At 58.3% G+C, this 26,987-nt stretch overlaps 1 protein-coding gene across 1 annotated transcript in view; it reads right to left on the bottom strand.

The window, feature by feature from the left end:
• Window positions 1–10,585: 10,585 nt before the first annotated feature.
• FOXO6 (forkhead box O6) overlaps window positions 10,586–26,987 on the bottom strand; it is a 28,202-nt gene continuing 11,800 nt past the window's right edge. The window contains exon 3 of the mRNA XM_062611385.1: window positions 10,586–14,439. Within this exon, the coding sequence (XP_062467369.1) occupies window positions 13,027–14,439 (1,413 nt within the window). The 3' untranslated portion in view covers window positions 10,586–13,026. The remainder of the gene's footprint in view (window positions 14,440–26,987) is intronic.

Genomic DNA, 26,987 nt, shown 5'->3' with positions numbered 1-26,987 from the left:
CCAGGCTGAGAGAGCTGGGCTGGGGCAGCCTGGAGAAGAGAAGGCTCCTGAAGGGGAGACCTGAGAGCAGCTCCAGTGCCTGAAGGGGCTGCAGGAAAGCTGGAGAGGGGCTTGGGACAAGGGATGTAGGGACAGGCCAAGGGGAATGGCTTTAACCTGCCCGAGGGGAGACTGAGATGAGCTCTGAGGCAGAAGCTCTTCCCTGTGAGGGTGCTGAGGCGCTGGCACAGGGTGCCCAGAGAAGCTGTGGCTGCCCCATCCCTGGCAGTGTTCAAGGCCAGGTTGGACACAGGGGCTTGGAGCAAGCTGCTCTAGTGGAAGGGGTCCCTGCCCGTGGCAGGGGTTGGAGCTGGAGGAGCTTTAAGGTCCCTTCAACCCAAGCCAGGCTGGGATCCTGTGCTTCTATGGAATTGTGTTGGGAGCAGCTTGCCCTGACTCTGCAAAGGAGCTGTGGCACTTGGGGATCTTCTCAGCTTTGCAATAAGCTCGCTGTCTACCCTTTGGTCTCCCCGTGCCTCAGTTTCCCCACTTGCATGGATCCTGCCATGAACAGTCCCGAGGGAACGGGGGTGGTTCCTGTAGCAGTAAATTCTTTGTACCAGGCAGAGCTGCGTTTTCTTGCGCCCAAGGAACTGAATGGTGAAGGAGTGGAGGTGAGAGAGGGAGATCCATCAGCTGCACAGAAACGCACTCAGTGGAGGAGTCAGCACGGCAGGCATGAGCAAACCCATGCCTGGGGCTGATTGAAGCCCCCGAGATGAGCCCCATGTGCAGAGGGATGAGAAAGCCTTGTGGGGAGACCCGCAGTGCCCGCTCTGCTCAGCTTATCAGAGGCAAGAGTGAGAAGTGTTTTGATTGCAGCCTGTAAGTGCCTTCATGGGGATAAATCCCAGGTACTAAAGGGTCTTTAATCTAGTGGTGAAAGACAGAGCAAGAGCCAGCAGCTGGAAACAGGAGCCACGGGAGCTGTATTTAGAAAGGAGGCACATTGTTAATGGAGGCAGAGAGAGGGGATGCAGTGCCCAGGGGTGACTTGGACCCAGGCTGGACCCCCCTGGCAGAGGGGCTTCACTGAGCTTAAGAGCTCATCTCAGCCTCCCCTCTGGCAGGTTAAAGCCATTCCCCTTGGCCTGCCCCTGCAGGCCCTTGTCCCAAGCCCCTCTCCAGGTTTCCTGCAGCCCCTTCAGGCACTGGAGCTGCTCTCAGGTCTCCCCTTCGGGAGCCTTCTCTTCTCCAGGCTGACCCAGCCCAGCTCTCTCAGCCTGGCTCCAGAGCAGAGCTGCTCCAGCCCTTGCAGCAGCTCCATCCAGCAACTCCATGTCCCTCTTGTGCTGTTGCCCCAGAGCTGGACCAGGACTGCAGGGGGGGGGTGTCTCCCCAGAGCGCAGCAGAAGGGCAGGATACCCTCCCTTGACCCATTTGATGCAGCCCCACACACAGATGTCGATGTTCTTCCTTTGTCATTGAACCAATGTTTGAACGTGGTTCTCTTGGAGGAGGGAGAGATGCAGCAGCAGCAACCTCTGCCCCTGCCAGCTGTGGGTGCAGGAGAAGAGACAGGCAATGATGGAGGTTGCCTGTCTCCAATGGAAGGGATGCTGGCTGGGGCCAGGAGGACCACAGACCTCCCCTGTAGCTCCTCCTTCCCTCCCTAAGTGCATCCAGGGCTCTGGGTGAGGGCAGCCATCACCCACCCTGTCAGACACATCTCAGTGCCTCTCTCCCCGCTGAAGGGTGCCTTGCATGATTGACTTTAAATATAAGAAGTCAAAACAACCGAAGGCCGCCCATGGAAAGCTGCATTCCAGCTCCTGACAGCCCATGCGGCCTCCTCCCGGCTCATCAGCAAGGCTCAGCTCCCCCTGACACGACATTTCTCTTTCTCTGTCAGCTGGCAGAAGTCACCTCGCGAGGTCCTCGATGGGGAGGGGGACCAGGATGCGAATGGGTTTGCTGCTGCTTCGCAGATGAGCATCAATCTGGATGAGGCTGAGCGTGCCCCCGAGGTGAGAGTGCACCAGTGTCTCAGCATTTGATGGGTGGCTGGGGATGTGCCACCTCTGATGGAGGCATGGCAGTGTGTGCTGCTGTCACACAGGGGAGAGAAGGCAGGATGCGAGACGAGGCAACGTGGGTATCTCCTGTACAAGCATCCCGGGCACTGCAGCCTGCAGGCAGAAATGCAGTGAGGGCAATGCACTGGAAGGGGGTTTTGAGGGGATTTGCAGGTTTGGTGGTGCTGGAGGTTGAGGCGTGGGGACAGGGAAGCAGTGGGAAGTGAGGATGTATTGACAGAGTGAGATCCTCTCCTCCTGGAAAGGAAGATGCCTTGCTTCAAACCCATGGGGTGCCCTTAACTCTGCCCCTGGGCCACAGTGGCACAGCCCTGATTGCCCCTAAGACCATGATCACACTCACACTGACAGGAGACTGCGCCTGTGCAGTGCCATGCTGCCCACACGTAGGGGTCCTGCTGGGCACCGGGGGGGGATGATTGTCATAGAGAAAACAGGAGCTGATGGGCATCTCTGGACTTAGATCTGCTCATACCAGCAAAGGACCTGAGGGGCTCAGGCAGGCTGGAGGCAGCATCTTTCTGCCCCAGAGACATCCCTGACCTCCCCAAATGGCCTTCTCCTTGCAGTTCGCAGCAGCAAATGGGGCCTGTAGGCTGGCTTCTGAGACTTGGTGTCTCACCCAGGCCAGGATCAGCATGCAGCATCCACCTGGAGCAGGACATGGGCAGTATTGCCAGGTGAGGAGAAGCTTGTGCAGGAGCAGGGAGGACCGAAGCCTGTTGTCTGCAGAGAGGAGGTCTTGCTTTGGCTGCAGGATCTTCTGGATGCTCAACCCATGGGTCTGGTGAGAGGTTCATTCTTGTCTCAAGCAGATTAGACCAGAAATAATGGCAGAGCAATTACTGTGAGGAGACAGATACCAGGCACCCTCCAGAGAGAGCCCTTGTGCCCTGTCTGCAGCCTCAAAGGCAATGAAGGAGCAGCTATTCACAGTGGGTTTTAAAGTTCAGATGTGCTGGAGCAGTGTCAGCAGCTTCTCCATAAACTGATCTTTATTCTACTCCTACATCAGCCATGGCAGAGGGGTGTCAGGCAGGGGGTGACTGCCTTGAAGGGTCTGCGACGTGCAGTAATCACCCTCTAAAGTCACAAAGAAGGCAGACAGCATCTTCAAAGAGCTGCCAGAGCAAGGAGCTCTCACCTCAAATAGCACAGGCCAAGAGCTTTCACAGCCTTTTATGCATAGCCAAGAACTGAGAAGCATTTGCAACCCATCATCTTCACCGTGCCCTTGCAAAATGGCATGAAGAGCATGTGCCTATGGAGAGCCAGCAGCTACCCAACAAAAGGGGACAGATCTTGCTGTGGGAGCTCTTCATCAATCTCTTGTATAAGACTTTGGTCTGGAAAGCTTTGGTTTATTAGAACAGGGTGCCCAGAGAAGCTGTGGTTGCCCCATCCCTGCAGTGTTCAAGGCCAGGTTGGATGGGGCTTGGAGCAAGCTGCTCTAGTGGAAGGAGGGGGGCAATGGCCAAGGACTATTAGAAGTGACCGAGTCAACCCCCTGATGCTCACTGACATTGGTTGGGGTTTGTTCCTTCCTATGTGTGTGCATAAAGCAAATGTCAAAGCAAGCAGCGTTTCAAGATAAAATCAGTGTTAATAACACTGATTCTGATAACGCTGCTACCAAGAATAACTGTGTCAGCACTGAGAGAGGGCAGGGAGAGCCCAGGTTCCAAGCAGTGTGCATGTGGAATGCTGCAGCAGGACAGTGGGTTTAGGCTGGAACTGTCTGCCTGGCTGTCCATGCCATCACAGCACTGAAGGAAGGCTGAGAACAGGCTGAAGTTGTGTCTGGAAACCAATGGGGTTGATCTCAGGGTCCTGAACTGGAGACGGGGTGAAGGCAGAATGTGCTGAGTCACTGCAGGCTGTGTGAGGGGCTTGTCTGAGGGTCTTTGGTGCCGGGATGAGTGAGTGTGTGCATGTGCAATGCAGCAAAGGGAGGGTCTCACTCTGTTTCTTTCTGCTGGAGCCCCATTGCCCTGTTCCTCCCCATCACAGGCGATCTCTCTGCTGTTGTTTCCCTCTTATTACTACCCAGCGCAGGAGATGGAGGATTTTCTGCCATTGCCTCGGAGCAAGCGTGCTCTTAAGTTCCTTCCAAGACTCACACCAGGGCCGCAGCTCTGCATGTGTGGTCTCTTGGACTGCGCAGCGCGCTCATAAATAAATAAGGAGAAAAGTTCTTAATCTTCATTCGAAAGCTCCTGGTATCACAATGCTGCTGCACAAAAGCCATCTTATTAGCCCCAAGTGCAAAATGCTGCCTTTTCTTGCAGAAGCTCATTAATTGCAGGTCACCATTCAACAAGAAAGATGAGGCACTTGAGTTCTTCAGGCTCTCATTAGCCACCGAGCTGAACAGTATGTGTGAAATTAACAGTCACCTGAGTACCTCTATAATTTCATAATTATTAGGCCTAATGGGTTAGTCTCTGCCAAATGGTTTTAACTCCTTCCCAGCCGGAGCAGGGACTCAGCAGCACGCCATGCCAAGGTTGGCGGATTTCGCGACGTTTCTACCCATTTTAACAGCTTTCCTTGTGGAAATAATAATAAGGAGAGGAAGTTTCCAGGATCATGTACTGTTTGCATGGTTTAGCATATGTTTAGCTTTTAATTATTCATATACAGCGCGCCAAGGAAGCAGATAGCCTGTATCCCAGAGAGTGGGTGAAAGAGCTCTCTCTGCAAAGGGATTTTAATTGGGTTTAAAACGTGTTCTCTGTGTATGTGTGTTTGCATTTGAGTGTGTGTGTGTGTGTGAGAGAGAGAGTTGAGCCTTTGGTTTCTCTTCTCCTTGATGATTACACTACATTATTTCCCGTCTCTTGCGTTTTTATTTATCTTAGGCTTAAAAAGCAGAATCGGAGCTGAGATTTCGGTCTCTGCTTTTGAACTCGAGGATCTTGGAAATGGCACTGCCTTTTCATGGGGATTTGCTCCTACTTGAAGCCAGCTTAGGCGGGGAGCCGGAGAGGAAGGCTGCCTCTCACCTCCAGGTACCTCACTGTTTTCCTTGCTTTTCTCTTGCAGTCCAGGTAGGAATGTGCACAGCACAGCCCTCACTGAATTGGGGCGCCTCTGTCCCCTTGCACCCCATAGGTGGGCACTGGGTAGCCCTCCTACCTCTACAGCCTGGGGATATAACCCCTGCCCACCCCAGCACTCACTGCCCATGCTGCTGGGACAGCCCTGCCCCTTCCCATTGTCCTGGCAAAGGCTGGATCCAGGCACAGGGTGGCCACCAAGTCCAGTTCCAAACATACAGTAGGTTGAGTACCTGTGAATTGAGGTTGCTTCTTAAAACACCTCTGCACCCACCATAGGATGGGTTCTATGGGGATTGATGTGTTCTTCGCCAGGACCCAGGATATCACCCCCTTTCCCATGGCTGGGCTCAGGCACAGGGTCCAATGTGCTGCAGGAATAAAACCCTGGGAGCTCTTCTTGGTGAGGAGCTGTGGCTCCAGCAGCTTCTCTGGCATCAGCAGAGGTGGCTGAGCTGCACCAGCCCCAAGCTCTGCCCACCCTCAGCCCGCAGCCTCCCCATTCATTACCTCCATCACACTGGGGTCATGGTTGGGGTTTTCAGCTGATGCTGTCCTGACATCGTTTTTCATTGTACAAGAGCTAAGGAAGGGGGTGCATGAACCCCCCTGTGGCTGCAGTGGGTCTGAGCAGTGGTTGTGTCCTCACAGTGACTGCGACACAGCGGGGTCCCAGGGCTGCACCAACCTCCACCAGCAGCCCCAGTGCCAGGGGGCTCATGGCAGCAGTGGGGACGTGAAGCTCCCAAAGATGCTGTCTCCCAGTGAGAGCAGGGAAGGGCTCCTCAGGACCCTTTTCAAGACGGGAACCAGCTGAGATACCTGCAGACCATTGGAAAAGACAGAGGCTTGGATGGAATCCAGCATCAGAGCCCATGAGCTAATGTTTTCATGGCAGCATCCAATTCCCTGCGCTGCCTGAGCTGGGAGATCAAGGCTGGGAGGAGGGAGGGTCTCTCTTCACTTAGGTGCTGCAGAAACGTCTCCTTGGATGATATTTCACCTTACCTCTCCTTGCCACATCTGTCAACTTCTGCTAATTACCGAGTTTGCTATCACCCTCTGCACTGATGTGAAGGGTAGGGAAAACAGAAAAAGGAGGTTAAGGGATTCTACAATTATAAATGATGTCTGGCAGGCTAAGGTACCATATAATGCATTATAAGCACTTAAAAAGCTAACCCGTTCTGTCTTCTTTCTTTGGCATAAATAATGGCTTTTTTATGAATAAATCATGCAGCCAAGGTCTCTGAAAATAGCAGGAACCTGGAGCAGAATGTCTCCATCCTCATTTTTGCTAGGACAGCAGAGAAGTCAGCAATCCACTCCATCAGCACAGATAAACCAGGGCGAGCGCAACTCCCGGTAATGAAACAGGGAGATAAAGTTTGGGGAGGGTGAGCGGGGCAGGGAGGATGCTTCTGCCAAAGCACCGAGTGCACCCGGGCTCCGACTGAAACATAATGGACTCTGAGGAGATAAGCATTTCTTCCTTGCCCCATGAATAAAGCAAGACCTCGTAACTCACAGAGAGGCAAAGCTGCCAGCGACTTGAAAGCGCTCCCTTCTGCTTCTGGTTTGTGTTTCCTTCTAATGAAGCTCCTCCAAAGCCGGGGCCGGGGGGGGGGCTCAAAGTGGGGCTGGAAGCGAGCCCTGCCTTTGCGTGTGTGGAGTCCGGCGCTGCGGGCGGCGGGACCCACCCGGACCTCGGCACAAAGGGCTCGCAGATGCGCTGCGCGCCGGGGGGAGCCGGCCCGGCCGACGGGGAGGTCCCGCTGACCCCCGGGGCGGTGGGAGCAGGGGGAGCGCTGCTGAGCGCGGGCAGCAGCGGCTCTGCCCCGGGCTCCCCAGCAGTGCAGTTAGTGAGGCACAGAGCCATGGAAGGGTTTGGGTTGGAAGGGACCTTAAAGCTCATCCAGTTCCATCCAGGGACACCTTCCACTAGAGCAGCTTGCTCCAAGCCCCTGTGTCCAACCTGGCCTTGAACACTGCCAGGGATGGGGCAGCCACAGCTTCTCTGGGCACCCTGTGCCAGCGCCTCAGCACCCTCACAGGGAAGAGCTTCTGCCTAAGGGCTCATCTCAGTCTCCCCTCGGGCAGGTTAAAGCCATTCCCCTTGGCCTGACCCTACAATCTCTCTCTGAGGTGGAGGTGGACCCTGATCATCAGTCACCTTACAAAGGGTCCTTCCTTGCTCCCTGCTCTGGCTGGAGATACCCCACTCCCGAGTGACCACATCAGGGCACATCTGCAGGTTTCATGCTGCCTGTCAAGGCACACGTGGTGCAAGCATCGCGGGGTCGGGCTCCCTGTGCACAGCACCCTGCATCCTGCCCCAGTCCTGGGCTCTGCCAGCTGCAGTCCCTTTCCTTCAGGCACAGCCAATCTCTTGCTTGTGAGAAGCTGGTGAAGAAAAGCCCATCCCCTTAAAAACACTTTCCATGTGGGTGCAGGTATAGGAGCCCCTGCCCGTACTCACCCTGCTCCATGCAAGGATTTGGGGATTCACATTCACCTCATGGATCTCGGGCAGGACAGCGACTGCAAACAAGGTCCAGGGCCTCAGCCCACAACCAGAATGGCCCCTGCACAAGCCAAGCCTGTTGTGAAGTTGTGAAGCACTTTTGTGCTGGGCAGGCAACCCCCAGGCCTCCCATACATCCCCATCATGTCCAGAGCTGCAGCACCAGTGTCAGAGACCATACAGCTCATGACAGTGGAAGGTGTCCCTGCCCATGGCAGGGGGTTGGAACTGGATGAGCTTTAAGGTCCCTTCTAACACAAACCAGTATGGGATTCTATGATCCTGTGATCCTATGATCGTGCCGTGCCATCCCATGGACCATCTCCCATGGGGTAAGCAGCAGCTCCCTGTGCATCCACCTATGTGTGCACATATCCAGCGATCCTCCATCCAGTTATCCTGGGGGTCAAGCTCAGTGAGAGCTCAGCACACACGGGCACAGCCCTGTGCCCATCACTGGGCTATGGCAGCCAACAGCACTGGTACCAGCAGGCTCTGTCTGGAACATGTATGTGCAGCTCATTCACACTTGTTTGCATAACCCCTGTGACACACATCCCAGCAGCACCCACACTGGGGTCCAGTGCTGCCCTCTTTGATTCTCCCCAGGTCCCAATGGCTTTCCCAGCAGACCCTTCCCTCTCCCCTTGCTGCAGGGAGATGCAGGTTTCCTGGAGACAGCACCTAAAGGAGGCTCCACGCTCCTCCTCCTCTTCCTCAGGGTCTCCCTGCACACAGTGCAGCCCATGCTGAGGAGGGATGGTGGAGGCTGCGGCGCAGGGAAGATGCTCACGGTGCCCTCATGCTGTCTCAGCAGGCAGGCAGCCCCAGGCCAGGTGGTTGGGCTCCTTCCTTGGGCTTCATTCAGCAAAAGCAGCTTGTGCTGTTTCTCCTTCTCCCTGGGGTGGGCTGCTCATTTTTGCCCTGTAAGACAATGCCCTCTTTCAAAAAACAAAGAAATTATGAAGTACATATGAACATATGGTAACATATATTCTGGGCTGCCTATGTGGCCAATTTTCTGTATGTTACCATATGGTGCCGCGTATTTAGCAAAAATATAACTTGACTGTTTCTCTTTCCATATGGGGATTCTTTTGCCTTAATTAATAACATTGAGCAAAAACTCTTTCTAAGGTTTCCAAGATTTCTGCAAGGGAATATCTTATGACAGACACATGCTCCTGAAGGCTTTCCTCCTTGTTTGTCTATAGCCTTCTGTCCTCATCCTCTTCTGCGTGCTCCAAGGGCATCTGTGGATACATCTACCCGTGGGACCACAGGGAGGGAGATGCTGCACTCATCAGCTCCCATGGGAATCCCTGTCCCCTCCCTGGGAGCTGACCTTCAGCTGGATCCCTCCAGCTCATCCAGGAGCTTTGAGGAGCTGAGTTAAGGAGCACGGGATCAACGGGGAGGCCGCTGGTGCAGTATTCATGGCCACACAGGGACTGCTGCCTTCAAAGGAGTGGGAAGCAGAGTACACTTCTGCAGCTCTCCAATTAGGGCTCTCAAGCACCAGTTATCTCATAGCAGAGCAGAATGTGTCCAAGTGTCCTCTCAGGACCAGCCTGCAGCCAACAGCAGCGAGATGAAGCCAGTGCTGGCTCAGTCGAGGCGGGATGGGATGGGAAGGGTCAGAGGCATGGCTCCGGCTGCCAGGCTCCATCCCGCTCTCCCGGCCAAAGCCTGTCCATGGACAAGTCTAAAGACAAACCCAGATGTGCCCCTTGGCCCCACAGGGATGTCCCTGCCCCATAGGCAGGCGAAGGCAGCGGGCAGAGGGGAGCTGGATGGGGATGGAGAGTGGGGACAGCAGCAGAGATGCTGGATTCCCACCTCTCCCAGTGCCTAGGGTCTCAGTGGGGAACCTGATCCCTTTTTCTCCTCCAGCACACACAGCGGAGTAGGAAGGGACATGGGCAGTGCCTGGGGTGGCTCAGCTTTGCTGTGGGATGGGTTTGTTCCTCCTGCTCAGCAGCAGCACATCTCAGCCAGCAACTGCTCCCCATGGGGCTGTCCCCACTCCCTGCCTCCCAGCAGCACACAGGCCCCATGCGATGCTTTGCTCGAGTGGTCTCAGCCTTCCTCAGCTCCCAGATCCTCTCTGTATTAAAAATGATGAATTACCTAAAATTGTAAATAATGATATAAAATAATAGAAATTATATTAAAATTAATTATCTAAAATGGGCAATTATGATGCAAAATAATATGAATTATAGTATAAATTATCTAAACTTGTAAATTCTAATACAAAATAAATTATATTATTAATGACTCATCTAAAATGGTAGAAAATAACACAAAATAATTGAATTTAAATTATGAATTATCTAAATTATCTCAATTATTATAACTTATATAAATTTTTATATTTCTATAACATAAATGTATATGTATATCATTATCTCAATTATTATAACTTATATACATTTTTATATTTTTATAACTTAAATTTGTATGTATAGATGATGTCCAAAGCCCTGTGTCCAGGTGGGACTCCATAGACCCCCCCCAAGCCACCCATCCCCATGCACTGTGTAAGACCAAACACCCCCCCTTCTCCTCGGTGGCTCTCCCCAGCTTCACCCATCCATCCCTGTCGCTCCCCTCTCATCCCATGGCCACGCACGCACAAGCAGCGGAGGCAGGAACGCGGCCTTGTAATATTTAAAACAATTTTATTCATGAAAATATGCTGTACAATGCACTATACACAGTTCTTTACATTGCCACATACACAAACTCTAACAGCACGACCAAGAAAGTTACCATTGCCTACGATAGATGCGTGGTGAGAGATGACGCCTGTCAGAGACCCACCCCCCCCAGTCTGTACAGTTATAAATACGAGGGAAAGGACGGAAACTGCTCTCTGAAGCCAACCCATGGGGCCCCTTCGCCATCCCCTCGCAGGGACAGGATGCTCCTTGTCCCCAAAGGCTGCCCTGTGGGGCAGGAGAGAGGGAGCGATGGAGCGGGGCGATGGGGAAGCTGTGTCCAGAGAGGGAACCCGGAGCCTTGCACATAAAATGAAGCCCTGGTTTCCTACCCCCACCAGCCCCCCAGGACCAACCTGCCCCACGGCACGGAGCCCAGCACCCCGTTTCCATCACCACCACCCCGCCCCATCCTGGTACCCGCACATCCCCTGGCTCCATGGCGGGACCAGCCCGTGTCACCTCTCCCTCCAGCCACCCCTTTTTGCCGGGGGTCCCAGCCCTCGGGGGTGCCCCCCCCCCCCCCGCCGTCCCTCGCACCGCACAACGACTGCACACACGACGCTGCACCAACACGACTCCACCGCACACACGACAACCCCACGGTCACGGAACCACAAAGACACCTTCGCAATGGGACGTGCCCCGGGGCAGGGGGGGAGGCGAGCGGGATAAAGGCTGGGGGGGGGGGGGGGGGGGAAGCGGAGGGGGGGGGGCTGCTTCTTTCCTACTGCTGGTGCGGCTTCCCCTGCGCCATGGTGGTCCTATCGGTGACACCCAAAGGGGGGCTTGGGGGTCCCTGTGCCTGAGCATCCCATCTGCAAATGCTGGTGTGCTGCTGGATGTGTGCCTACAAGAGCCAGGTCCCCTTCCCTTTCTCCCATGCTTTGGGGGGGGGGGGGGGCAGAGCCCCCCCTTTTCCTCCCCTGCTGCCCTCCCTGCCTGTCCTTCATGTGCAGAACTGGGGGTGCCAGGGATTAAATAGCCATTTGCAGTCGGTTTCCGACCGTGTTAACTATGCCTGACACGAGAGGTGGTGTATAAAAGGAATGTGGTAATGCTCCTGACCCTAAAGAATAATTCCTTTTTAAAAAAAGCATTCGAGAAAGGTTATATATAATAGAATATATTAAATTCTGTACATGATCAAAGAATGTAAACATAATGAATTAACTTGTAAGAGCATCTTTAGAGACTCTGCCCAGGGTGAAGGTGAGCGCTGGCGCATGGGGCTCCTCTCTCACACCCATAGGTTAGGTGAGGTGCCCACCCATGGGTCCCACCTTGCCCACTCTGAGCTGTGCTTCCCCTATGGCTCAGTGGGACCCAGCGCCTGCCCCATGGTAGAGGAGGGACAGAGGGAGAGGGGATGAGCTGGACAATGTGCTGGTTCAGTGGGGTAACCCGCGCTGCAGCATGGGGCAGGGGGTTAGAGACAGCCCATGCTGTGCAGAGAGCCCCGTGGGGCAGAGCAGCAGCTCCCACAGCCTCTCCTCCCACCCTCCCCATCTCCTCTGGACCAGCCCACAGAGCAGTGGGGCTGGTTTGGGCTCCTGACACATCACAGGACCACGTGTGGATGGTGGTCCCTGTCCCCATGGTGCAGGGCTGACCCTTCTTGCTGTCATTCCCCCTACCCCAGCAGCTCTCCTGGCATCCCAGGGATGAGCAGGAATGATGGACGCTGTCTGGAGTCACTCCTGACACCGGGACTGGCCCCTAGGAGCCCTGTGCCACCTCCCTGAGCAGCGTGAGTCACCGCAGGCCTGCCCACCGCATCCCTCTTCCACCCCATCACCCAACATCCAACACCACGGCCAAGCCAAGATGAGGCGTGCGATGGGGAGCAGCCATCGGCGTTGCCCACAGCCTCTCTCCTCCCCTCCCTTTCTTCCTTCCAATGCAAAAGCTCAATGGCAAAAGAGTGCATGAAATCAAATAAATACACCCCCCTCCCCGACCCTGCGGCTCCCCCCGGGCCCCGGCACAGGGGACCCAGCCCAGCAGCACATCACTCCAGCAGGACCACGTTGCCCTCCATCACCAGCCCCTTCCTCACTGCTTGGAGCCATTGAGGTGGCCTGGGCATGGGGCTTGGCAGGGCTCCGATCTCCACCGGGATCTAGGGGTGAGGAGCCACCCCCCATGCCGTGGGGCAGGGTCCCTGCTCCTGACACTTGTACTCAGGGGACTCGTTTCCCAAGGGGGCTCGGAGCAAAGGGTCCCTTTCCAAAGGGGGGTTCCCATGCCACCAGCCATCACCACTCCATCACCCAGCCCAAGCACAAACCAAACTGGCACCTTCCCAGCGGGGCACTGGGACTGTCTGGAAAGGTTTTCCCTTCCTGCTTCCCCCTCCGTGGACCCGCCTGACTCCGGCTGCCTCTCCTGGCTGCCTGCCCCTGCATCCTCCAGAGGATGCTCCCGGGAGGACCCAGCAGATTGGGCACATTTTTGGGCTGGGGGCTCAATATTTGACCCTAGGGTTTGCGTTTCGTGTTGGACCTCAAGCTCAGACCGACGGCTCTAAGCCCATCTTAACAAACAAAGGCAGAAGAGAAAAGGAAAAGAAAACCCAAATGAAGTTAGTCTCAAGGTTCCCCTCGTGGCTTCTCAGTGGCGAGCCCCCCACCCTGGGGTGAGCATCACCCGGGCACCCAGCTCTGGTTCGTGGGCTGCGGGCCCCCGGGCAGCGTGGGCACATTGAGCCCGTTCTGCGGCGGGAGAGCCGAGTCGAAGTTGAAGTCCATCTCATCACTGTCCATAAAGTCATTCAGGATGATGGACTCCACGTCGCACTCCAGGCTCCCGTTGAACATGTCCAGGTCCAGGTCTGCTGGGAACCTGTCTTGGCCCAACACGGGGGGATGGACAGCCCCCGGGTAGGGGCCCTGCAGCGAATCCAGCAAGCTCATGTGTGCCCCTTGGTTATTAGCGTAGGAATGCAGATGCCCGTGGTGCGGCATGGCCGTCATGCTGCACGTGTCACTGGGCAAGCTCATAAGGCTGACAGGATTAGCTAAGGCACTGGTGTTGACCGCAGGGTGGTGACCGGCTGGTGACGGGTGGTACAAAGCATTGCTCTTCATGAGAGAGCCCGAGTGGGACGGGTACGAGGACAACCCCTGCTCCCCGCTCCCGCACAGCAACAGGTTGTGTCTGTGGCCACGGGCCGGCACCATGGGGCTGGCCTGCGGCAGGGGCAGGTCCCCCGGGACCATGCTCTCCTTGTGCGCGTAGGAGATGGAGGAGAGCAGGTCCTGCAGCGAGGCGTTCCTGTAGGAGCTGACAGGAGAGAAGGTGGCTTGCTTGTTCTCCTGGATGGTCTGCATGGGCAGGCGCCGCATGAGGCTCATGGCGGGTTGGCTGTAGATGGTCCCGCAGTAGGTGTTGGTGGCAGCACCCATGGTGGAGCACTTGGAGTTGAAGGTGAAACTGGAGCTCCGCTGCCGCAGGGCGGCCGGGGGGAGCTGCTGCGAGGGGCTCATGGTGTATCCATCCTGCAGGTCCTCCAGCATGCTCTCCCCGAGGCTCTCGTTCAGGCTGATGGTGCCGGTCAGGTCGGTCAGCCGGGGCAGCTCCACGGAGCAGCGGGTGTTGAGGGAAGGAGACATGGTGCTGGAAGGGCTGGGGTACATCAGCGGGGAGGAAGGGGTTCCGTCATCCTCCTCCAGCTCATCCGGCTCGTGGTTGGACATGATGGGCGAGAGGCGCCCGCTCAGCGTGCTGGCCGTGGAGTTGGCCCGTGTCCTGAAGTCCGCCCAGGCATCGTACTCGTCACTGGCGTGGGACGCGGGGCTCTCCGACCACTTGGCTTGCTGGGACGAAGGACTGTCCTCCCCGCGCTCCTGCGTCACCTGCAGCTGCTTCTTCTTGCTGGCCTTGCCCTTGATGCGCAGGAACTTGCTGTTGTTGTCCATGGAGACCGCCCGCCGGCGCGGCGTCTTCCCGGTCTTGCCGCCCTCGGGGTTCAGCATCCACCAGGAGCTCTTGCCCGTGCCCTCGTTCTGCACGCGGATGAAGCGGGTGTGCAGGGACAGGTTGTGCCGGATGGAGTTCTGCAGGGACAGCAAGGACAGAGGCAGGGTCAGCGGCGGCTGCCGCGGCATGGGCAGGAAGGGAATGCCCACGGGGATGGGGGGGTACATGGGGCATCATGGGGGACCTGGGCTCCATCCCCTGGGATGGGTATAGGGGCTCGGGGGGGCTCATCTGGTGGGTCTATCCCACAGCACGGCCGGTATTTCACATGCAGGAGCCCACAGGTCGCGGACCATCACTGCATCTACCTATTGTTAGAGACATGGCTGTCATGGCAGGGAGTGAGGGGTCTTAAGCACATGCCTTGAGTCCAGAGGAGGCCATGGGGATGCTGCGAGGGCTGGAGCAGCTCTGCTCTGGAGCCAGGCTGAGAGAGCTGGGCTGGGGCAGCCTGGAGAAGAGAAGGCTCCTGAAGGGGAGACCTGAGAGCAGCTCCAGTGCCTGAAGGGGCTGCAGGAAACCCGGAGAGGGGCTTTGGACAAGGGATGTAGGGACAGGCCAAGGGGAATGGCTTTAACCTGCCCGAGGGGAGACTGAGATGAGCTCTGAGGCAGAAGCTCTTCCCTGTGAGGGTGCTGAGGCGCTGGCACAGGGTGCCCAGAGAAGCTGTGGCTACCCCATCCCTGGCAGTGTTCAAGGCCAGGTTGGACACAGGGGCTTGGAGCAAGCTGCTGCAGTGGAAGGGGTCCCTGCCCATGGCAGGGGTTGGAGCTGGAGGAGCTTTAAGGTCCCTTCCAACCCAAACCAGGCTGGGATTTGATTCTATGACATCTCTTGCTGCTGAGCTGCAGTTCATGGGATGCCACCCCAGCTCCCTGCGCCTCAGTGTCCCCAGGGTCTAGAAGGGAAACACAAGCCACAGCACCCAAAGAAGAACATCAGTCCTGGGTGCACAGCCCTGATCCCAGCACCATCCCTGGGCTCGGGGCTGGTTGGTGACTACTGGAGGGAGCAGGAACCACGCTGCAGGAGGAGCGGAGGGATGGGGAAGTGGAAGAAGCCACGGTTCTGGGGAGAAAGTTTGGTGCTGCTGCCAGTGTACAGCGGAATACTAATGAAGAGGCGAGCGCGCTCCAGCCTCATCTATCATATTATGCAATGGCTTACTTCTCTGCACTTCATTTATTTGGAGATTGCTCCCAGGCTGGCTCCTCGCCAGCAGCCACCAAATCCAAGTCTACAGAAATCAATCTCGCGCTGACTGATTAAGCCGTGTTTAGAACTAATTGCTCCTTCGTGTGTGGGGAGAATAAATTACGGGCTTTAATTTCACATCTTTAAAATGCAACTGCAGGTATGGGCTGGCCGTTAACCCCTTCCTGCGCCGCTGGGGTGGGGACAGGGAGCAGCTCATGGACACATGCTGCCCGTGCCGATGCTCAGCACCTTCAGGTGGGGAGAGCAATCTTTGACTCAGCAACACCTCTCCCTTGAGCCATAGCACGACCTAAACTCCCCTCTGCTCTACCAAGCCATGGGACACAAGCAGAGCCCGTGGCCATCACCGTGTTTGCAGAGCCAGAGCCACCAGCCTTGCACCACAGACAGGGCGTGCTGGGTGATGGCTGGTCACTGCATGGTCCCCATCCCTTCCTGCCCGTGCTCCCAGGGCCTGCTCATCCCAGGATGCAGGCGATGCTGCAGCCCTCCACGGCTGGGACCAAGGTGCTGTGCAGAGCACGGAGGGAGGGAATGGTGTCTGGGGGTTGGGAATGCCATGGCTGGATGGGGATGACATTCATCACAGTGCTTCCTCCCGCTCCGCAGCTCCAGCACAGGGCACCCAGCAGCACCCCTGGCCCCAGGGGGTCAGGCTGCCCGAGGGAGAGGAGCAGGGTGGGCTGCTGCCTCTTGTGCAGCCGAGCTTCATTAAGAGCCAAAAGACAGCAGCAATTAAGAGCAAGGCGCACTGAGCCCGGCTCTCTCCTCATTAGCACCCCGAGGAGCTCGGCTGGCCATGGCTCAGGGCGCAGGCACAGGGCAATGGGCTGCAAAGGGGCGGGCCAGGAGCTTGTTAACACCAGGCAGGCAGGGACCTGCTTCACTCACCAGCACACCATCACCCCCACCAGCACCCTGCATCCCACAGCACCCAGCATCCAACAGCACACAGCATCCTACAGCACACAGCATCCTACAGCACGCAGCATCCTACAGCATCCAGCATCCTACAGCACCCAGCATCCTACAGCACACAGCATCCTACAGCACACAACATCCTACAGCACCCAGCATCCTACAGCACACAACATCCTACAGCACCCAGCATCCTACAGCACCCAGCATCCTACAGCACCCAGCATCCTACAGCACAGAGTATCCAACAGCACCCAGCATCCTACAGCACACAGCATCCTACACCACTCAGTATCCTACAGCACCCAGCATCCTACAGCACCCAGCAGCCTACAGCACTCAGCAGCCTACAGCACCCAGCATCCTACAGCACTCAGTATCCTACAGCACCCAGCATCCTACAGCACTCAGCATCCTACAGCACCCAGCATCCTACAGCACCCAGCATCCTACAGCACTCGGTATCCTACAGCACCCAGAATCTGCTTTCCACAGCACCCGCATCCCACATTATCCAGTGCCAAGCTGGCAGGGAGCCGTGGATGATCACAGGGCCCAGGATGTGGGGCTCAGCCCCCGGCCAGCCCCTGGCATGGGGTGATGTGCAGGGGACATCAGGGCTTGGCACAACCTCACTGACAGCAGCTGCCTTGGCAAGGGTCTGGCAGACTATGGCAGGGTGCAGAGGGAGCAGGTACCAGTCCCATGATGCCCCCGATGCTGCTCTGCCCTGTGACCCAAAGCCCTACATCACTTCTCATAGCAACCAGCACCTTTGCTGGGTCTCCCTTCATGTCCCCATCTGCCCCCACGTCACCCCTGCCCTGTTCATCGCCCTGCCCCAACATCTCCCACCAAAGCAGAGAGACCCTCCAGCATCCCATCCCCACGCAGCACCGCAGCCCTGTGGTACCCAAGCCACACACGGCAAGGAGCACCGGTCCCCATTGTGCATCCAGATGGTGCCAAGGGACAATATCCACCACTTCGGGCTCTGCAGAGGGGCAGGGGATGCTCTGGGTAATGGAGGCAAGGGCTGGAGATGGCACCAGGGACGAAAGCCACGGCTGACCCCAATGCAGGATGAGGCTGGAGCCCCTGCCAGCCGCTGCTGGAGGCTTTGCCAACCTGGAAGACCCCAAATACCATCCCAGTGCCCATCTGCCAGGGCTGGCCCTGCTGCAGGGTCTGGAATGGGGATGGGGGGGCCGCTGGGAGCTGTGGGCACCCACCGAGCCTCCTCACCCCCCCAGGAGCCCTTCTCCACGGTGCCTCATTGTCAGGGGAGCCGGCAGTGTGAAATCGGTCTGATTAGCAATTAGTCCCATTGTAAAAGGATTAGCCGGACCCCATTGTCTGCATGAGTGACTCGACTATCAATTTGCATCTGGCAGAGGATGATGATGTTGATGATGCTGCTGCTGCTCCCTGGGAGCTCTCCCTGGTTCCCGTGTCCTCCTGCCCGACAGATGCTGTCTGGTGAGGCTGTGCCCAGGGGGTGGGTGCTGGTGGAGCCCGAGATGGGCATCGATGCCAAGCACAAAGGTGCAGGATCCGAGCACTTTACTAACCCCTGGGGGTCTCTCCTCTGACCTTGGGGTGCCCACAAGGCACAAGTGGAAGGGGGGGATTGACATGTGTGCCCTGAGGAGAGCATGGGGTTGGGGAAACAAGCACAGTTTAAGCAGAAGGCTCCTTAAGGGGAGACCTTAGAGCAGCTCCAGCGCCTGAAGGGGCTGCAGGAAACCTGGAGAGGGGCTTGGGACAAGGGATGTAGGGACAGGCCAGGGGGAATGGCTTTAACCTGCCCGAGGGGAGACTGAGCTGAGCTCTTAGGCAGAAGCTCTTCCCTGGGAGGGTGCTGAGGCGCTGGCACAGGGTGCCCAGAGAAGCTGTGTCTGCCCCATCCCTGGCAGTGTTCGAGGCCAGGTTGGACACAGGGGCTTGGAGCAAGCTGCTCTAGTGGAAGGGGTCCCTGCCTGTGGCAGGGGTTGGAGCTGGAGGAGCTTTAAGGTCCCTTCCAACCCAACCCAGGCTGGGATTCTATGATCAAACACGATGCCTTTGGCAGGTGTCCCCAGTGACCGTCCACCCCTGCACAGCACCCCTCAGGATGAGGCACCACCGAGGCTCTTGCAGCCTCTGCCCCCGGGAACGTTTCCTCCATCACTGCAATTCCTACGTGCGCGCAGTAAATCAGCACCAATTAACCCCGGAGCCGCCCGATGCCGCCGGAGCCTCGTTAGCGGCCCTGTCGCTGCTGCCTCCTGGTACCAGCGCCTGAATCTCCACCAGGTAACGGGCTCATTATGTGCAGGGACCAGCAGACACAGCCCCACAGACACTGCCCTACAGCCCCCACCGCCAGCCCCATGCAGCCCCCATCAGCCCCAGCGCTGTCTCGCTGCCCCCCTCGGGGCCCTGTCTGGCACCTCCCGCTGGGGCAGCCGGGGCTGTGCCCCCCCCTTCCAAGCGCATCCCTCCCGGGTACGGCGGGGCTGGGGGCTCCGCTCGGTGCGTTCGGGTCAGCGCACGGCGGGAGCTGAGCCGCTCCGACGGGCCGATAATTGACCCAGACGCCCATTAGCGGCGCGTCGGGCCGGGTCCAGCCCGCAGCGGACACCGCGGAGCCCGGCGCATCTCCCACCAGCGCCCGTGCGCACCTCGTTAGGAACCGGTAATCCCCCCCCCGCCTCGGCGTGCAATGGGGCTAATGGGGGACCCCATGCACAGCCTTGCCCTGCCCCACAGATCCGCGATGCTATGGGGCAAAGGATGGGGCCCGGCAAGCTCCATGCTCTGCTGTGCAGGAGTGGAGCTGGGAATGCACAGTGTGGGGTCTGGATGTGCGAGCCTGGGGATGGTGCTTGCCCACTGGGAACCTCTGCTGATCCCTGGGGCTGAGTCATGGTGTGGCCAAGCCCAATCACTCTTGAAGGAGAAGGTCCGGATGGGAACAGCCACTGTGACCCCAACCCACTGCCAGACTCACTTGTCCCAATCCAGAAGGAGCCTGGCCGTGGCTGCCTGGGCTTTTTGGGCTGGTTTCAGGACAAACAGGGGTGTTGTGACTGCTGGATGGGTTCCCAGGGTGAAACCCATCCCCTGCCTGGCTCTGTGCTGGCCCTGACCCACCTCTGCCATCCAGCTCATGGCTCGCAGTGGGTCTGATCGCTGTGGGCTTGGCAGCTGAGTTTGGTGCCCCTCCCCTCCTGAGCATGAGCTCTGGAAGCGATTCCCAAACCCACCAGAGATGTGACCGACACAAATCGAGCCACACTCTGCTCCTCACAGCCCCCCCAGGCAGCCCCCCTATACCCAGCCCTTGCCCAAGGGATGCCAATGGGACATCCCCACTCTGCAGCCCCAGAGCTCTCAGCACACAGAGCCCCACATCACGGTGGGTGCCAAGACATGGATAAGACCCCGACACAGAATGCAGCTAATAGAGGGCAGCTCAGCCCCATCAGGAGGCTGCTTACACCCACCCTTGACATGCAGGGGTCTCACCCCATGGCTTGGCACCCACCGTGACACAGTGCCCCAAAGCAGTGGCAACAGCCACAGGCAAGCATCCCTATCCCGGCCCTGGTCCTGCTGCTGCCAAACAGCTGGTTCCAGCCAAGTTCTGCATTGGGAGTGCTGCCGTTGCCATGGCAGCCCGTTTATTTTAGCCCTTTCCAAACCCAGGAGCATCCTCCCTGCCCTGGCGGGTCCTGTTTTGTCCCCATTCCTGGGAACCTTGCTGAGAGCCCAAGGAGCACCCAGAGCACCCATCCCCTGGGTCTGGGATTCTGTGAACACCACAGCCAGCGCTTCACCACCCTCCTTGTAGAGAATTTCTTCCTCACATCCAGCCTGAATCTCCCTCTTTTAGTTTAAACCCATCACTGCTCGTCCTCTTCAACAGCCCCTGCTAAGAAGCCTCTCCCCATCTTCCTCATAGGCCTCTTTTAGGAACTGAAAGGAGAAATCATCTCAGAGCTTCTGGCCCTGGCGCTGCTGCCTGCTCACCCCACAGCTGGAGGTGCTGGGCCCTGGGCACACGTCAGGAGGGACCTCACCGTGCTGCCGGGCATAGGGGACCCGTGCCAGACCCCACTGCTCATCCCTGGCTCCATGGCGATGCTCTGGGGCTGGCAGCAGCAGGGGAGTGCTGGGCATGGGGTGAGCATGGAGTCAGTGAACCCCTTCACAGCACCCTATGGGAGCTCCAGGCAGCACTCACTGCTGGATACCTCTGGATGCTCTGCATGGTGCCTGTATCCCACTGAGAGACACCAGCATCCCTGCTTCTGGGGACAAAACACCCCGGTCCCATCCAGCCCCCTCTCCAACAGGCAGGAGCAGGGGAGGTGCCTTGGAAAGACCCTCTCCACCATCAGCCACTTACCCAGTGCTGCTCTAATTACCCCAGAGCAGCTGCAGTAAATCACGCGGAGCTGCCATGTCATTTCTGCATGAAATTACAGCATTTTGTCTCCCCTGGGTTCAATTTCCTCCACACCAGGTTCGCACCGCAGCCAAACACCACCAGCAGCTGCATCCCTGCTCCTCAGGTCCCATTTAGCTCCCAAGCCCTGCCTGTCCCCATGCTGAGCACCCCAGAGCTGCTCCACACCAGCATCACTCGGTCCCCAGCCACACACAGACCCTGCTGGGAGACACAGCGAGACACTGGGGGGGGGGACACACAACCAGAGCCCTCTTGCCCCGAGCATCCTATGTGACATCTCATCACTGCATCACATTGCAGAGCCCCCGCAGCTCATAGCCACAGCAAGGTCACCACAGGGTAGGAGGGATGCTGCTCCCACTGAGAAACTGGGAAACTGAGGCATGGAGGAGCCAGTGGCAGAGGGGATGATGGGCTCCACAGCCATGGCTCCTGGAGCCAGCTCTGCCTGGTGAGAGGGGCTTGTGGCTAGGGGTGGTTCCTGAGCAGGAGAGGGTCCTGGAGGGGAAGAGGGATGGGGGCTCCATCCCTGATGTCCCCCATGTAGCACCCACTGCAGCCAGTGAGATCCTGGGGTCTCCCACTTGATGCTGGACAGGAACCAAAAGCAAATGTGCTCCGGGAGGGGAGATGGAACAGCTCCGTTTCCCCAAAGGGAAGGGTGAAAGAGAATCCATCACATCACCCCAGGGCTGGAGACCTCAACCAGAGCCAGGTCAGGCACACAGCCCTGTCACCCACCTCTCCTGTCACACTCCTGCTCCTGCAGCGGAGCAAGGCACGGGCAGTACTGGTGACACTGCTGGCGTCACCCCATAGAGTTGCATTGATGTGATGGCACCCTGGAGGTGAGCACAGCCACAGAGCTGCACCCAAATCGCCCCTCATCCTGATGCCTGGGCTGGGGCCAGAGGTGAGCACCTCCTCCAAGACCCATTGCTCAAGGGTGACCAGGAAAGCGAATTACCAGTTGTCCTGGACACTTCCCAACCTCCTTTGGCTATTGTCCCCTTGGGAACATCAACTCCCCACAAGCCCTTTGTGCGGGATGGGGTGGGACACAAGGTGGGTGCGTGTCCCCAAGCTCTGCCTCTCCTCCTGCCCCCAAAGCACCCATTCCCTGGGGTCCTCAACACCAGCCAGACCCAGGAGGCACCTTCAGGATGGACTGGGCAGTGTGTGGCAGGCAGGGCTGCCTGCTCCAACCAGAGCTGCTGGGCTGTTTGCCTCATCTCTTCCAATCCCTGGGCCCATAAAGAGCAACCCCAAGCCTGCCCCCAGGTTTGTCCACAGCCACCCAAGGCCACCACCCGGTGCTCTGATTCCTGGTAGCGGGCAGGCGGGTGCAGCAGGAGGCAGTGGGAAGCTGAGGTCCTCCTCTACCTGCCTGCCGGAGCCGGATGCTGGGTTACCCGGGAAACGGTGATGACATCGCAGGGATGCAGGGAAACTCTGCCCGAGGTGTTCGGGATGCCATCGCTGTTGCCAGGGCAACGACGGGCGACATCCCGCAGGTAACCTGGGGTGATGGAGCGGGGCTGCACCCGGCATCCTCTGCCTCCTCCTCCTGCACTGGGTGCCCTGGGGTGGGCAATAGGGTTGGCCCGCAGGAGGAGGGGACATCCCTTGGGGACATTGACACCCGACCTGGGGCTGCTCTGCTGCCTTTGCCTCCCCGCAGCAATGCCCAGGGTTGTGTTCCCCTGCCTGCAGATGCCCAGCCCATCTTGAGGGCTCTACCATGGGGCTGGCAGCGATCCCGCTCTGGGGAGCAGCACCCCTGGGATGCCTTTGGATTAATCAGAGTCTCTGCTTTTCCCTCCAAGGGCTCAGAAACACCAGGGATGCCCCAAGGTTTCCCTCCAAGCCCCAAATTTCCCTGGTTTTAAATCTCAGCTGCTTGTCCCCACCAGGGATGCACCACCCGGGGCAGGGTGTCCTCCCTCTCTCCCAGCCCTATTTGATCACATAGGGTGGCAGGAAAGCCACAACCCGCTGCTGTGGGTTGCGCTTCAACACACACAAGCTGGCAAGGGGCGGGCAGGGATGCTTCCAGACCAGTATAAAACCAGCAGAAACAGGGGGAATGAGACACCAGAGAACAGTGGGGACTGCTGGGGGCAGATGTGGGATGTGGGCTCTGCCCCTCCCCAGGACAGCACTGAGCAGGGATCAGCAGCCACCCACAGCCCAGGCAGCAGGCAGCAGATTCCCTGAAGGATGCTGCAAAGCAACAGGAACAACAACTCCCCTCCTGCCGTCCCGAGGGAGCTCACAACCCCCGGCAGAGCAGCTTTCCCTCTAACGGCAAAGATTACATCAGCCGGAGCAGCCGGTCCCGCTGCCGCTGGAGGGAGGAGCTGGATCGAGCCCAGCACCAACGCAGCCCCATGGGCCACTGACCCACAGCGATGGGTGCCAGAGGGACTGAATGGGAGAGGGGTGGTGATGCCATGGAGCATCCTCGGGATGTTGTTCATAGAACACTGGGGTTTGGGTTGGAAGGGACCTTAAAGCTCCTCCAGCTCCAACCCCTGCCACGGGCAGGGACCCCTTCCACTGGAGCAGCTTGCTCCAAGCCCCTGTGTCCAACCTGGCCTTGAACACTGCCAGGGATGGGGCAGCCACAGCTTCTCTGGGCACCCTGTGCCAGCGCCTCAGCACCCTCACAGGGAAGAGCTTCTGCCTAAGAGCTCATCTCAGTCTCCCCTCTGGCAGGTTAAAGCCATTCCCCTTGGCCTGTCCCTATATCCCTTGTCCCAGGCCCCTCTCCAGCTTTCCTGCAGCCCCTTCAGGCACTGGAGCTGCTCTCAGGTCTCCCCTTCAGGAGCCTTCTCTTCTCCAGGCTGACCCAGCCCAGCTCTCTCAGCCTGGCTCCAGAGCAGAGCTGCTCCAGCCCTCGCAGCATCCCCATGGCCTCCTCTGGCCTCTCTCCAGCAGCTCCACGTCCCTCTTGTGCTGCTGCCCCAGAGCAGGATCAGGGCTGCAGGGGGGAATCTCCCCAGAGCTCAGCAGAGGGGCAGGATCCCCTCCCTGAGCTGCTGCTCACGCTCTGGGGGTGCAGCCCAGCACACAGTGGGGGGGGCTTGGGCTCAAGCACTCACTGAAGCCGGGTCATGGGGAGCTTCTCATTGACCAACACCCCAAGTCCTCCTCAGGGCTGCTCCATCCAATGCTATGAGTCTCTCTGGAGCCAAAGACCCTGAACCTCCACCCTGCTGGGTTCAACCGGTCACTGCTGCTGGCGCCTGCTCTAGTGGAAGATGTCCCTGCCCATGGCAGGGGGCTGGAACTGGATGAGCTTTAAGGTCCCCTCCAACCCAAACCAGTCTGGATTCAATGATTCCATGATCCCCGTGGGAAGGCAGCTGCTCCCATCACCTGGAGGGGGTCAACCACCTGGGTCATGCCTCAATCCCTCCTCATTTGATGGAGTGGGGGGGACACCTCCAGCAGCTCCATGGGGTCCCTGTGCCGTGGGTGCCCCCTTGGGTGTCACCGCATGCCCAGTGTGCCAGGGCTGATGTGGGGGAGGACGGGACCCCCCCATCCCGCTGCCATCCGGGCTGTATCCCAGGGGATCTGGCAACCCTTCAGCCATTCCCCCCCCCCCGCTCCCCCTGCTCCGTGACACGGAGCTGTAATTGCATTAGACACTGCTGCCCGGGCAGCGCAGCCTGAAAACCATCCCGAATTCCTGGGCACGGCGCCCGCTCTCTGTCTGCAGCCGGTCCCATTCTCCACCTCCTCCAGCACTGACCCACAGCCTCCAAACCCTCCCCATAGCGAGCGGGTCCAGCCGGGCTCAGCACATCCCCATCACCCCATGCAGTTGATGCATCCAGGGTAGCACAGCACTGCGGGGACACCCCACCCCCCCTCCCCGTTGCCCCCCATCGGGGTCCCCTGCGCTGATGCAGCCCCGCGCCAGCTTCCTGCGCTGCAGAATGTACCGCGGCCCCGCGGCCGCAGCCAGGGACACGATGTGCTCCCTGCTCCAGGCCCTGTTTTTCCTGGCCCCGCTCCTGCTCCGCTGGCGGCCGGGCGCTGCCGCTCAATGCAGCTTTTGTTCGCTCCCCGGCCTCCTTTCCCCTCCTCGCTTCCCCGCACACCTCCAGCCCACCCCTTCGGACCCTCCGGGAGCCATCCGGACCATCCCTCGCCCCTGGTCACCCCCTGGCTTCTGCCGTGGCTCTGCCACCATCCCGATGGCTTTTTGCATCGCCAGTAGGGCAGCAGGGGGGGCAGTGATGTCCCCATAGGGCAGCCCAGCAGCTCCAAAACTGCACATGCCTCCAGCAGCATCCGGGAGCTGGTGCCCTCCAGAGCACCTCTGTCAGCCCCGAGGAGGGAGATGGATATTGCGCCCCTTCCCCTGCCCATGGCCTCATCCTGCTCCATGGACACACTTGCAGTGCAGATCCATTAAAAAGTCACCCTGGGTACAGCCCATGTGGATGTCTCCCCCTCGCAGGGCTCAGCACCACAAAGACCCCCTGCTCCCCACGCTGATGCTGTCTCACTGCCACTGCTGCCAACTGGGACACCCACAGCCACAGGGCTGCAACCCATCTTAGAATCCCATAATGGTTTGGGTTGGAAGGGACCTTAAAGCTCACCCAGTTCCAACAGGCAGGGACCCCTTCCACTAGAGCAAGTTGCTCCAAGCCCCATCCAACCTGGCCTTGAACACTGCCAGGGATGGGGCAGCCACAGCATCCTCACACCCCCTGGAAAACAGGTATTCGAGTCCAACACAGCCACTTGTTTCAGCTTCTCCTCTTTAAACATTCCCTTACAAACCACAACTGCCCCTATGTCCTTCCAGCCCAGGGAGCCAGCTCCTGCCTGCCCAGCACTGCCCATCCCCAGCCTTCCTCTTCTATCTGGGCTGGCTGACTCAAATCTGCTTTTCCACTGTGGAAAACCCCTCCTCACCAGCAAACATTGCCCAAGCAAGCCAGCTCCCCACACCCCAAACCTTCATTGACCCAAACAGCCACCCCCCTGCCCACTGGCTTGGCACAGGGATGCCAATGCCACACACACTGGGAATGGGTACAAATACATTGGGATAAACCCCAAACGCTTGGGCACAGCTGAGCATGAGGCCGGTCCTGCCCCACAACCCAGGCTGTGGGGCAGTGCAGGGTGAGGATGAGCTGTGTCCCCAGGAGCATCCTCACAGCCATGTGCTGCATCCTGCTCCCGGGAATGGCAGGGAGGTAGAAGGGACACACTGAGGTGCAGAGCTGCTCTGGAGCCTCATCACCCCCAGAATCACCCCCGGGTCTGGCTGTTGAGTGGTACAGCACACACTGAGCTGTGCACATGGGGCAGCCACGGGGATGGGACCCCTAAGTCCCTCCCCACGACAGCACCACCATCCCCTGGCATCATGGCAAACACCCAGTGATCCTTCCTCAACCCCACCATCCCTCCCATATCTCCATATCCCCCCCCCCCGCGTTTCTCCATCCTCCATCCTTTCATCCCCCCATTTCTCCATCCTCCATCCCTCCATCTTTACATCCCCCCATTTCTCCATCCTCCATCCTTTCATCCCCCCCATTTCTCCATCCTCCATCCCTCCATCTTTACATCCCCTCATTTCTCCATCCTCCATCCCTTCATCCCCCCCATTTCTCCATCCCCCATCCCTCCATCTTTATATCCCCCCATTTCTCCATCCTCCAACCTTTCATCCCCCCCCATTTCTCCATTCTCCATCTTTACATCCCCCCCATTTCTCCATCCTCCATCCTTTCATCCCCCCATTTCTCCATCCTCCATCCTTTCATCCCCCCATTTCTCCATCCCTCCATCTTTACATCCCCCCTGCCTCCTTCCCTTCATCCCCCCCATCCCTCTCCACCGCCAGGGACCACCCTAAACCTGCTCCCACCCCAGCACCCCACAGACGCCGCCTGCTGGCACTGCTCCTGTCTCCCCAGCCCCTTTTTCTTACGCCCCCCTCTTTCCTGGCACCATCTTTCCCCCCCTGGCAGCGGGAGCGGGGTCTTCCCTGCATCC

The sequence above is a fragment of the Pezoporus occidentalis genome, unplaced genomic scaffold (assembly GCF_034315485.1).
Source record: "Pezoporus occidentalis ecotype Australia unplaced genomic scaffold, CSIRO_AGI_Poc_V1 ctg153, whole genome shotgun sequence".
Lineage (NCBI taxonomy): Eukaryota > Metazoa > Chordata > Aves > Psittaciformes > Psittacidae > Pezoporus > Pezoporus occidentalis.
The sequence above is the reverse complement of the archived record's forward strand: the minus strand, read 5'-3'. Positions and strand labels throughout refer to the sequence as shown.